Genomic DNA, 12,441 nt, shown 5'->3' on the forward strand with positions numbered 1-12,441 from the left:
TTGGGAGATCTGGAGGAAGTGTTAAGGCCAATGAAAGATGTCTGGGAGCTGGAGCAGCAAAAAGCAGGGCAGGCTCTATTAGGCCGAGTGAGGTTGGTGCCACAGGTCCTGGGCATCTGGCAGGGACGGCACTGCTGAGTCTACAAACTTAGCCTTCTCTCCCTAGAGAGACTTGCCTGGCTCCCACACTGCAATCCTTTAACGCCAGGTGAAAACATTTTTGTCCTTCACATTCAAAGTGCATTTCTCCTCTCAAAGAATTCCAGGCACTGTAGTGTGTTAAGGTTTGTGGGTAACTATAACTGCAAGTAAACTGCAATGCCCAGAATTCTTTGAGGGGAAGAAGAATGTGTTTTGAACGTGCTCTAAAAGTATAGTGTGCGCACTGCCTTAGCTGGTCAGCCAGGTATCTCCTTTCTGAATGTAGAGGAATTTTTTAGGCTGGGGGAAAACAACAACCTTGGTTCATGAATGTTAGGAGCAAGCCAGCAATAAATCACACAGAGTACGAAAAGTACATTCTTAATTAGAAGAAACAAGGTCTGTTCAGGAGTGCCTAATGAGCAACTCTTCTCTGGTAGGTCCCGCCCCTTTGAGGCAGTTGTGGAGGCTGAAGGTCCCCACCTTAACACAGGGGCCTAAATCTGTTCCCCCGAAGTCCTTCCCAAGTAATCTGAGACTACGCTGGCACACCTGCCTTTGCTCCTCCCACTTCATACCTCTCCTGGTCCTGGGAGACCAGGCGTGAGGGTAGCTGGTCGCAGCAGGAGGGGGAGACACCCATGCTTCTTCACCAGCCTGACTCATCTCTGCCTTTTGGCTTCCCTCCGTCAGCTTCTGCCTCTGATTCTTGACTTCTCTCTGCCACAGGGGCGTAGGAAGGGGGGGGGGCATTCTGTCCCAGTGCCATCATGGTTTTTTTCTTTTGACAACTTATCAAGGAACAATTACTGCCCTACTAGGGCGGTTCATCGGACGCAGGTGGCGCTGTGGGTTAAACCACAGAACCTAGGACTTGCCGATCAGAAGGTCGGCAGTTCGAATCCCCACAATGGGGTGAGCTCCCATTGCTCAGTCCCTGCTCCTGCCAACCTAGCAGTTTGAAAGCACATCAAAGTACAAGTAGATAAATAGGTACCGCTCTGGCGGGAAGGTAAACGGCGTTCACGTGCGCTGCTCTAGTTCGCCAGAAGCGGCTTAGTCATGCTGGCTACATGACCCAGAAGCTGTATGCCGGCTCCCTTGGCCAATAAAGCGAGATGAGCGCTGCAACCCCAGAGTCGGCCACGACTGGACCTAATGGTCAGGGGTCCCTTTACCTTTACCTTAGGGTGGTTCATAAAAAACCTTTTTTTAAAAATGCCTGCTCCAAAGGTCTTATTTTACTACACTAGGGATTATATAGCTATATCTGAAATTTCATGCATATCAATTAATATCTTGATGCTCCTCCATGAAAATAACTGTTTACTTGGCCGTTTTCATATGTCACAAAGGCTGAAATTTCAATTCAGTGGAGCCAAAACACAATCCATCCTGTAGATTTAAGTATCTGTCCACAGTCGCCTACTTGTTATCAGGGGCCCAGAATCCACATCCCTTTGTAAGAAAATATGAAATGACGTAAAACCATTTTTGCAGGCCAAAACCCCCACAATGTGTGTGTGTGTGTGTGGGGGGGTGACAAGAAATTTTCCGCACCAGGTACCACCTGACCTTCCTACGCCTCTGCTCTGCCATAGACTCTTCCGGCTCACTAAACCCTGTTACCTCTTCAGCTTCCAACACCTCCTTCCTGGGTTCTGAGCCTTTCCCCCTCTGTATCCAGTCAATCCGTGACAATGAAGCAGAATTTCTTTTCAAATGTATGCAACCCCAAGGACAGAAAATTACAAATCTTGTTTATGTAGTGGTGTTAATGAACGCCAGCGATGCTGTCATGCATATCACAGGGAATGAACAGAAGAGGTGGCCCTTTTTTTTGGGGGGGGGGGGAGACCAGATTTCAGTTGCCTTTAGCGCTTCTCTGAGCTTCCCTGACAAACTGCACTACATGACAATGAGAGATTTGGTAGGTCAGTTTTACCATCCACAGACCTGAGATCTTCTGGTATCAAATGACCATCTTCTTTATCCTTCACCTCCCATCAGCCAACACAATCTCCTCAACATGCAATCTCCTCAACAAAGGATTTATTGACTAGCCACTTAAACAGCATTAAGGAAGCAATAATTTGATGATACGCCTTGATGTTCAATGGGGTTTGGCAAACCAGAAAACTGCAGAAGACTACTCTAGTGACTGCCTATTCATTCTTAAAGCAGGGGTGCTAAACCCAGACCCTGAGAGACATTCTCTAGTATGAAGGGTGCTTCCAGACAGGTATTTATTATGGGATTATTAGGATGCGGGTGGCACTTGTTGTGGGGATCAAATGAGGAGGAGGACAACCATGTGTGCCACTTTGAGCTCCTTGGAGAAAACAGTGGGATATAATTGCAATCAACAAATTTTCAACAAACACCATCAGAAACTAAAAATAATAATAATGCACACAAACAAATGAGTTACTTACAACTATTCCCTTTGTTATAAACATGGCATCTTTTGTTAACAAAGTATTTGCATAGAATTGCAAATCCCAAAGATTAGCCCAATCCCTCCTTGATCGCTGTTAAATACATTCCATCAAGGAGTATCATTCCAAGTGATTCTGTCACAGGGCTCGGCTAAGTAACTTGATTTGGGAGGAACTCCAACCTGCTCAGCTAATCCCTGCACCAGATCACTGGGCCCCAAAATATTCTCCTAATTAGCTGGATGGCAGCAACATCAAGGCTGCCTACCTGGTAGCACTACGGCACTAAAGGAGATCAAGGCACTGCGATAGTCAGCAAAGGCCCCTCTGAATGGAAAGGTGATGTGAAAGCAAAGTGCACAATCTCCAATAGAAAAGTCAATTATCTAAGCTATCTGATTTGGCTGTGGCTCATACGAAGCTGGAACTGAAGATGCCAGGGTGTTAGGTAAAGGTAAAGGGACCCCTGACCATTAGGTCCAGTCGTGGCCGACTCTGGGGTTGCGGCGCTCATCTCACTTTATTGGCCGAGGGAGCCAGCGTACAGTTTCCGGGTCATATAGCCAGTATGACTAAACCGCTTCTGGCGAACCAGAGCAATGCACAGAAAAGCTGTTTACCTTCTCACTGGAGCGGTACCTATTTATCTACTTGCACTTTGACTTGCTTTTGAACTGCTAGGTTGGCAGGAGCAGAGACCGAGCAACGGGAGCTCATCCCGTCATGGGGATTCGAACCACCGACCTTCTGATCGGCAAGTCCTAGGCTCAGTGGTTTAACCCACAGCGCCACCCGCCAGGGTGTTAGGTGCATGGAAATACTTGAAACCACTTTTCTTCGATTTCTTCAGACCCTAAAAAGCTCACTGGGTAACCTTGGGCTATTCACTACTTCAGCCTCAACTACCTCACACGGTTGTTGCAGAGTTCCAGTGAGGAAGGGGAAAGCCGTCTATGCCACCTTCAGCTCCTTGGGTCTCCCTCGGGAGGTGGTGGACTATCCTTCATTGGAGGTTTCTAAGCAGAGGTCGGATGGCCACCTGTCATGGATGCTAGATGACCCTTGGAGTCCCTTCCAACTCTATGATTCCACGCATGCATTTTAAGGAATGATTAACCACCCTAGCTGATCCATAGATCTTTTCGCACCAACTTTTTCTGGGTCACAATACCAACTGCAATGGTAGGGTGGTGCTGTGGTCTAAATCACCAAACCTCTTGGGCTTGCTGATTAGAAGGTCCCCTGCGACAGGGGTGAGCTCCCGTTGCTCTGTCCCAGCTTCTGCAAATCTAGCAGTTCGAAAGCACACCAGTGCAAGTAGATAAATAGGTACCGCTGCGGTGGGAAAGTAAACAGCATTAACATGCGCTCTGGCTTCCGTCATGGTGTTCTGTTGCGCCAGAAGCAGTTTAGTCATGCTGGCCACATGACCTGGAAAGCTGTCTGTGGACAAACACCGGCTCCCTTGGCCTGAAAAGCAAGATAAGCGCCTCAAGTCAGTGGCGTAGCGTGGGTTGTCAGCACCCGGGGCAAGGCAAGTAATTTGGCCCCCTAACCCGTGGATTTGTGCCCCCTAACCCTAACCCCCAGATGTTGCACCCGGTGCGGCTGGCCCCCCCTGTACCCCCCACGCTATGCCACTGCCTCAAGTCGCCTTTCACTGGACTTAACTGCCCAGAGGTCTTTTACTTTTACTTTACCAAGTGCAACACAAAGCGGTGTGTAGAATTATTAACAGGTAGAAAGCTTTCATTACTTGGCCAAGAGAAGAGAAAATTCTTAGCAGTGTTCAAAGGTGAGAACTACACCAGCCCTATTTATGATGGTGACCCACCACAACCCATGCATGTATGGGGAACAAAAAAAAAAAACCTTAAGATGAACTGCTGGATTATTCCCGCACACCCTTTCACTGACCTGATCATCCTCCAGTTTTCTGGTGACTAGCCAAGGGGGTCGCATCCTGGTTTTCATAATAGATAGATAGATAGACAGAGTGCCAAATTGACTCCACGATCGTGGGTACCCAGCCCCTTCATGGGGAATTTTGTGGGTACCCAGAGCCCCGGCACCTATGATAGATAGATAGATAGATAGATAGATAGATAGATAGATAGATAGATAGGAGCCAACGACTAGGGGCTGAGGTCCCTTCGCTCTCACTCCACCCATTAAAATATTTGAGGGGCTGGGTTCCCCCAAAGTTAATGGCCAGGCCTATTGCCATTCAAATAGTGTGGGAGTGCGGTGACATGTGGTTGATTATGCGCGGGAGCGGGGGGACAGAATAATATTTTATTCAAGTTGGCGCTCCTGGAAAGCAAGAAATGGCACCTCTCCTCTCCCCCCAAGCTTCTCGTCTGGCCGCTTAGGGCTCAAAGGAGCAAAAGTAACGCGGCCGCGTACTCCTCCTCGCCGAGCCCGCCCCCGGGGTGCTCGGCTCCGCTCCGCCCGCCCTGCCGTCGCAACCAAACTCCTCACCAGCCAAGGGAGGGAGAGGGAGAGACGGGGAAGCCGCCTCCGCCGCCGCCGCCGCCGCCACCCTCGCCAAGCCGCCGAGGGCGCACGGGCGCGCACGACGCTTGTGCCCCGGAGAAGCCTCGACGGCGTCACCTGATCTAACCTGGCGGCTTGGCTGTCGGAGGAGGCAGCCCGAGAGGGAAGGGCAGGGCTGGGCTGGGCTGGGAGTACCGGGAGGGGTGGAGGGAAGGGAGAGAGAGAAGAGGAGGAGGAGGGCGAGGGAAGCGAAGAGCCGCCTCCTGACGTCTGGAACCTGCTGTGCAAGTGAGCGCAGGCGGCGGCGGCGGCGGCGGCGCTCCTTGTGTCCTCCTCCCCGGGGCGAGAGAAAGGGCGATCCCTCGGTGCGCGGCCATGGCAGAAGCCCAGCAGCGCCGGATCCGGAGAGGCTAGGGGAGGCTGACGGTGCGCCCTGGGGCTTGGATCGGGCGCCCCGCACCTGGCGCAGCGCTGGAGGGCGGAGAGCCGGGGGCCGCCACGCCGGGTAAGGCTGCGCCGAGTCAGGGGTGGCGGTGGTGGTCGGGGCAGGCGGAGCCCACCCTCGGGGAAGGCGGGCAGGCCGGCGCGCAGGTCCGCCCCGCAGACAGGAAACAGCTGATCGCGCCTGCTGGGCTTTGGCCTGCGGCCTCCGGAGGCGCAGGGAGCACCTGGCCGCGTTGCGATGCGCCTTGCCAGCCCGGCCGGGTCAAGGGCCTGCCTGTCTGCGGGGTGGGAGAGCCGGGCATGCGGGGACTGCACAGGAGGAGGAGCAGGAGGGATCTGCTGCAGGATCGGGGCTGGGGAGAGGAGGTGGGCATGGAGAGCAGACCTCTTGGAAGGTGATTGTTATTATTATTATTATTATTATTATTATTATTATTTTGAGGGGGGTGTATAGAATTAGTGGAGCTTGGCCAGGCCCTCCCTCCCCATCTTTCTCAGACACAAAAGGAGGTGGGCTCGCTGCTGCTGCTGCTGCTGCTACTAAGGCCAGATTTTGAATGGGAGCGGGTGCATCTATGGGGACAGAGGGGGGGGAGCATCTCAGATGGGGGAGGTGTCATTGAGAGATGGCCGCTGGTGCCGCAAGTACAGAGCCCAGCCCAGGTAAGGGAAGGGGAGGCCAAGCGAGGAGCTTGTGGGTGGATTGTGGCCAAGTCCTCTCCCAAATGGGGTCCCTGGAGCCTTGGGGGGGGGTCTCAGCTGTTGGATAATGGGGGGGGGGAAATGTCAGTGCATCCAGCCTGGCAGGTAGGAGGTTCCCTTTATCTCTCAACGACGAGAGAGGTATATAAAAGAGGAGAAGGCCACTTTGGGCAGGGACTGGCGGTGAGCTGGAGGTTTCCTCTTCCTCCTCCCGGATTCTGCTGCTGCCTGCTAGCTTCCTACCAAAATAATACCAGCCCCCCTTCCCAGGGATTCACACCGCTCGCCAGCTTGGATTCCTGCTGCAGACTTCTTCCTAAACAAAGAGACGAAGGGTCCCTCCAGTCGACTTATCTATCCACAACCCCCTGGAGGTTTGAATGCTCCCCCACCCCTGGAAAGAGAGACAGATTTATCCGGCTGGCTGGCTGGCGGCTTTATTGTTGCACCTTGGGTAGGGCTGGTGGCGAAGCTTCGGATTCTCCCCCCCCCCCAATCCTTTCCTTGGGTGTGGATAGCTGCTGGCAGTCGCTTTGTAATGGTGGCAAGATCTGGGAGGAATTGCCTGGCTCAGCCAGTTGAACTGGCATCTGGTAGCACCAGGCAACCAAATGCTAACCATCTTTTGGAGCTGGTTTTTCTCCCTCTTGCTTGTTATATGTGCTCTCATTCTCCTTCTCTTGTAATGCTTTCCCCCCCAACCATGCACTTCATTTAACTCCTTTCCTCTTCTCACCCCTTCCTCTTCCTCCTCTTCTTTTTTTAAAGCCTGCAACAAAAAGAAAACAAAAAAAACAATCAGGTGGCTTATGGTGGGCTCGATCTGTGGGCCTGGCTTGTGTGTTTTCCTTTAAATCTTCCCCTCCTGCTGGCAAAATGTCCATAATAAGCATTAGTTGTGGCAGAATCTGCTGCTAAGGGTTAGGGCGAGCTGATTAAAGCTACAGCCGCCGAGCAAAAGAAAAATGAAAAACGTTGGGGGGGGGGGAGAGAATAGAGTTGCAGGCTTCAGTCGCTGCTCTGACTTGTGTCTGCTTTTGTGGGCCAATGGGGGCTCTTGCCCAGAGTGTTTATTCCCTTCCTCCTAGCAACAGATGCCAACATGCCCCTGCAGCTCCTAGCATGCACTGGAAGAGGGAGTGGGAAAATGCAGCGTCAAAAGGAGGAAAGTGTGAGGCCTGGGTTTCAGCAGTTTCCCAGGAAAGGGCTATATAGCTCAGGGGCAGTACATCTGATTAGCATGCAGGAGGACCCAGCACCCATCCCTGGCATCTTCAGGTGAGGCTAGGAGAGACCCTGCCAGTCAATTTAGGCAGTGAGTTAGATGGACCAGTGGCATAAGGCAGCTTCTTAGGTTTATACTTAGCTTTCGCATAGTGCTTTGTGAATGTTCAAAGCACTTACAGTTGCATGAAAAATCCAGCATTGTAGGGGTTAGGCTAGGTGTCCCTTCCAACTCTACATTTCTGTGAAAATGTAGTGCTAAGGCTAACCTTGCATCAGTGCAAGCATTTGTCCTTGTGCAACAGGATGGCCCCCTTTTCTCTCTCTCCTTTGTGCACCATAAATTTGCTCCGGTGGTTCCCTGTGATTTTGCAACAGTGTGGGGTGTGAAAGTCCTGTTCTGCAGGTGCAATAATTTAGTTCACTTCAGCCCTTGATAGGTAGTAGGGGAAGTTAGCAGATAGATCCAGCACCTTAAGACAGCAATAGCTGGATAGCCTACAAACAAGAGTACTTATTCAAAAGTGTACTTATTTCAGTCCTCAGACATTGCATGGTATGCGGATGGAGGCATGGGAGGGGAGCTACTTTGAATTAAGTGAGGCGCAAAGGGAGCAAATTTACAAGTGAAATCTTTCATGCAGGAGAACCTTCCTTCCTCTATCAGCTCAGTGGTGAGGCAGCCTTTTCCCTTGATATGTTAAATTTCTTTTTTTAAAAATAATATTTATTAAAAATTTTAAGGGATTACAAAAAGCAAAAGTAATAACACCATATTAAACAAAAACAAAACAACACATCACAATAAGGAAAAAAGAAGAAAAGAAAAAAACACAAAACACAACTAATCTTCCCATAACTTATCTTTCATTTGCTTGTTTCCTTGACCTCCTCACACCTCCCTTTTTTTGTATTCTAATTCGGTTAACTATTTCAGCAAATCCTTTCCATCTTTTCCAATTTTTGTTCTGTAATTTATCTCAATATGATGTAACTTTCCTTTCCCTCCTTTCACCAATTAACAGTCTATTTTTTCCTAAACCCTTATAACATTTCTGCTAAAACCACATAACTTCATTCCAACATCCTTCTAACATTCATTAAGATATGTTAAATTTCCTGCCCCACCTCTTACAGGGGGGATTTGTAAAAACTAGGAAGTTGGAACATAATAGGCTTGACACTTATTTCCCTGCCCCCCACTTTCACAGCAGCCTAACACAGAGAAACATCTATTTATTACCTTTTAAAATAAGCATCACCCGTCAATTGCTTTGGACGTCTTGCACATAAAATATTATGTTTGCTTTTCCCTGACCCATAAGATTGGACCAGATGTCTGTCTTTCATCTCTGTTTTTATGACGCTTTAGAAATTGCTTTTGTATGTTTGGAGTTTTGTGCACTACATACTTAGAGGTTTTGAATATCCCGCAGTTTGTAAGTGCTTTGAAATAAACAAATGGGGTTTATTTTAAGCCTAGACCTCTGCACCCCAAGTTGCTCAGGACAGCACACAGGGTCTCTCTTCCCCCAGCCATAGAATCTGAAGGGACCACGGGGATCATCTAGTCCAACCCTCTGTCTGCAACGCAGGAATCTTTTGCCCAACATGGAGATTAAGAGGAGTCTCGTGCTCTACCAGCTGAGCCATCATTTATAAGCCGGAACATTGGAAGCTGGTTTATAGTGAGTCAGAACACTGGTCCACACTGGTCCCACACTGCCACCAGCTCTCTGGGGTTTCAGACTGAGACCATTCCTACCTGGAGATGCCAGGGATTGAACCTTCAACCTTCTGGATGCAAAGCAAATGCTCAGCCACTGAGCCACGGCCTTTCCCCAGGTCATAGGTTAGGCTAAGAGCTAGTGACAACTCCAGGTCACCTAATGAGCTCCATGACTGAGTGGGGGTTTGAGCCCAGCTCCCTCCAGTCAGTCCAACAGTCTTCACCAAGAATGAGATGGGTTGGCGCTCCAGAGAACAGACTACAGCTCCCATTACCCCTACCTGTTGGCTGTGCTGGCTGGGGCTGGTAGGACCTGCAGTCCAACAACAGCACCTGGAGATCACAGGTGCTCCACAGGTGTGGAGATAAGGAGTGGGAAGAGTGCTGAATTCCTATGTGTCAGTCTGCTGTTAAAGGTGTAGGATCAGGTTATAGGTCAAAACTTGAAATGCCTCTCTGTACTTTGGTCTTGCCTAGAGCATCAGGTGGGCCTTCCAGGTGAGGCACAGGTGGTAACCAGGAAGGAAGGCACTCAACTCTAATCTATCCCAGACATAGACTGGCTTGTTCCGTATGACCTGCTCTGCCTGTTTCCGTGTGTGGATGTTGTGCACGGAATTCTGTGAGCATTCTGTGTTTTCCTTGCCTCCTTTCTCCTTTTGTGTTCAGCTTTTTGAATGCTTTGTGCATGTAAATCCTCCTAGCACTGAAAGTTCAGCGTGACCAAGAGAAAGGATGCTTTTTAAAAAGTCTATAAGGCAGAGGTTTTCAACCTTTTTGAGTCCATGCCTCCCTTGACTAACTACATTTTTTTCTGTGGTACCCCTGTGGGGCTCGGGAGCCCAGTTACATCGTTCCTTGCCTGGGGAGTCAGCAGCCCCTTGCCCCTTTTCGAACACCCTCCCTTGGGGAGTGATCCCTCGGCCTCCTCTTTTCTCCTGGGGAGTCCTCTGGGCAGTCGCAGCTGTTGCCCCTGGTCTCTGAGCTGCTCCCCCTGCCCCAAAGAGAGGTGCCTCCTCAAATTGCCCCACAGGAGCTTGGGAAGGTACCATTCGCATGCGGAGCTTGTAGCCAGGGCTGATGCAACAAACAGCTGTGCAAGCCTTTGGGAGGCAGAGACATGAGAGGGCATCAGAGGAGGGAGGGAAGGAAAGAGGGACAGAGGCCAGGGTTGCCCGTGGTACCCCTGATCATCATTCAAGGCACACTGGTTGAAAACGACTGCTATAAGGTATTCGAGACCCAAGCTCAAGTGCTTTAAGCATGATTTCTGGCTTTGGCTCATACCGAATCTCCTGGGCTTTTGAGATTGTCATCAGAAGCCCTTTTTCATGTGTCACCTCTGAGGATGGTGATGAAAGAAGGCGCCATTTCTGCCCACCACTGATACTCTCCTTGGAGAGGCCCTCCTGGTGCCAACCTTGCCATGTTTCAACGCCAGGCAAAGTCTGTTTTTGTTTTCCTCGGCAATTGGACATCACCAGTGAGTGGATCTTTTTGTTCTGTGTTTTTCAGGACTTTTTGTTGTGGGAAGTGGTTTGTAAATTCAGCAAACCTAACCAAACCTTTGCTTGTCTTCCTGGTTGGCGTTGGGTGGATATTTTCTCCATTTCCCTTTTATAATAACTCTGTGAACTACCAGTTGGGAGGCTCCCTGGCTCAGTGGTAGAACATTTGCTTTGCCCACAGAAAGTCCCAGGTTCCTTCTCGATCATGTCCAGGTTGGGAAACTCCCTGGTCTGAAACCCTGGAGAGCTGGTTTTGGGGAACATCTGGACCTCCAAATGTTGCCGAACAACAGCTCCAAATTTCTGCACACCTGCACCTGGGGGACCAGAGGTGGGCAAAGGGTGCATTAGGATCTGCACTGTTGGTGCATCTCTGGGTGATTTTGAAGTAGATCCACAGGGATTTCTGACTCCCAGTTATTTAACAATGGCAATATCAAAATATCTAACCAGGAGCGGGTTTTTGTGACTGTGAGCTCGGTTCACTTTTGGAACCCAGAACAAATTCCTGGGCTCAGGATGCTTTAGTCCTAAATGCATGCTGTTAGCTCCTGACTCCGTAGTTGATAGATATTTGCGTATTAGTAAAAAGCAAAGTAGGTCTTGAAATCTGCCCTCATATGCGGTGGTAAAGGAATTAGTGGTCATGCTTTTTGTGTTCCTGACAGATGACATGGTTTGTTTGCCTTTGTTGGTCCACATTTTTTTTTCTGGAACTTTTTTCTCTCTCTCTCATCTAGGATGGTGAAAAGTTGAAGTGCCAAACACCAAAATGAGTGTGACATCATGGTTTCTGGTGAGCAGTGCAGGCATTCGCCACCGGCTCCCTCGGGAGATGATCTTTGTTGGCAGAGAAGACTGTGAGCTGATGCTCCAGGTAAGTGATTATGCCTTTGTTCTCATTATTAGCACAACTTGGGTTTCATCTCTGAAAAAGAGCAAGGACACACACACACACCCCTTATACATTTAGAACTCTTGTAGTACACACTTTTTAACAGTTGTGGAGATCTTGGGAACTTTAGTTTGCTAAGGGTCCTGACTTTACTGTTGAAGTAGTGTGAGTGCTTCAAATACGGATTTTTCTTGAGACTCCAAATGCAATAGTACAACTTAGCATGTGCCCCCAAACAGAAAACATTATGGGTCTATGTACAGAGCGTATCTGGGTGCTCAAAATTTGGTGGTATTCGTAGTTGCTCAATTGCTATGCAGACAAAGACTTTTTGCATGGTGACACCAGTGATTTGTTCCTGTTGGGATTAGTTTGGCACCTACAATCCTGGCATTTTATCACTTGCTGAAAATGTTTTTTTCTTTCTTTTCATTTCTTTGAGAGTTTTTACAGAATTGATCATAGAGTGGCAGTTTGCTCTGTATTTTTTAATTTATTTATTTTTTATTTTGATGGTTTTGTTGTATAGCACCACAATACGTACATACATACATACATATATACATATGTGTGTGTGTGTGTGTGAGAGAGAGAGAGAGAGAGAGCTGGAGGTTTATAAATTTTCTTACAAAAAAAAAAATTAAACATTATTCCTGTATTTCAGGAGGGGATAAATAGTAAGACTGATTGACTAGGAATCTGCCTGAGGCACCTTAGTAAAACTCATGAGTTAGATTAGCGAAAGGTGTTGTTGTTTAGTCGTTTAGTCGTGTCTGACTCTTCGCGACCCCATAGACCAGAGCACGCCAGGCACTTCTGTCTTCCACTGCCTCCCGCAGTTTGGTCAGACTTATGTTTGTAGCT

At 49.1% G+C, this 12,441-nt stretch overlaps 1 protein-coding gene across 7 annotated transcripts in view; it reads left to right on the forward strand.

Annotated features, from left to right (window-relative positions):
• Positions 1-5,279: 5,279 nt before the first annotated feature.
• Positions 5,280-12,441, forward strand: part of CEP170B (centrosomal protein 170B) — a 93,236-nt gene continuing 86,074 nt past the window's right edge. For 4 of the 7 annotated variants that reach the window (XR_013840024.1, XM_079981264.1, XM_079981267.1 and 1 more), the window contains exons 1-2: positions 5,280-5,580; positions 11,423-11,559. Coding sequence is in view for 6 of the 7 variants with exons in the window: in XM_079981264.1 (XP_079837390.1) it covers positions 11,455-11,559 (105 nt within the window). In the remaining variant the exon portion in view is untranslated. Of the gene's footprint in view, positions 5,581-5,879; positions 5,915-9,775; positions 9,797-11,422; positions 11,560-12,441 lie in introns of those variants that run through there. The other 3 variants (XM_079981268.1, XM_079981265.1, XM_079981266.1) reach the window with 3 other exon arrangements.

The sequence above is a fragment of the Podarcis cretensis genome (assembly GCF_951804945.1).
Source record: "Podarcis cretensis genome assembly, chromosome: 1".
Taxonomy (NCBI): Eukaryota; Metazoa; Chordata; class Lepidosauria; order Squamata; family Lacertidae; genus Podarcis; species Podarcis cretensis.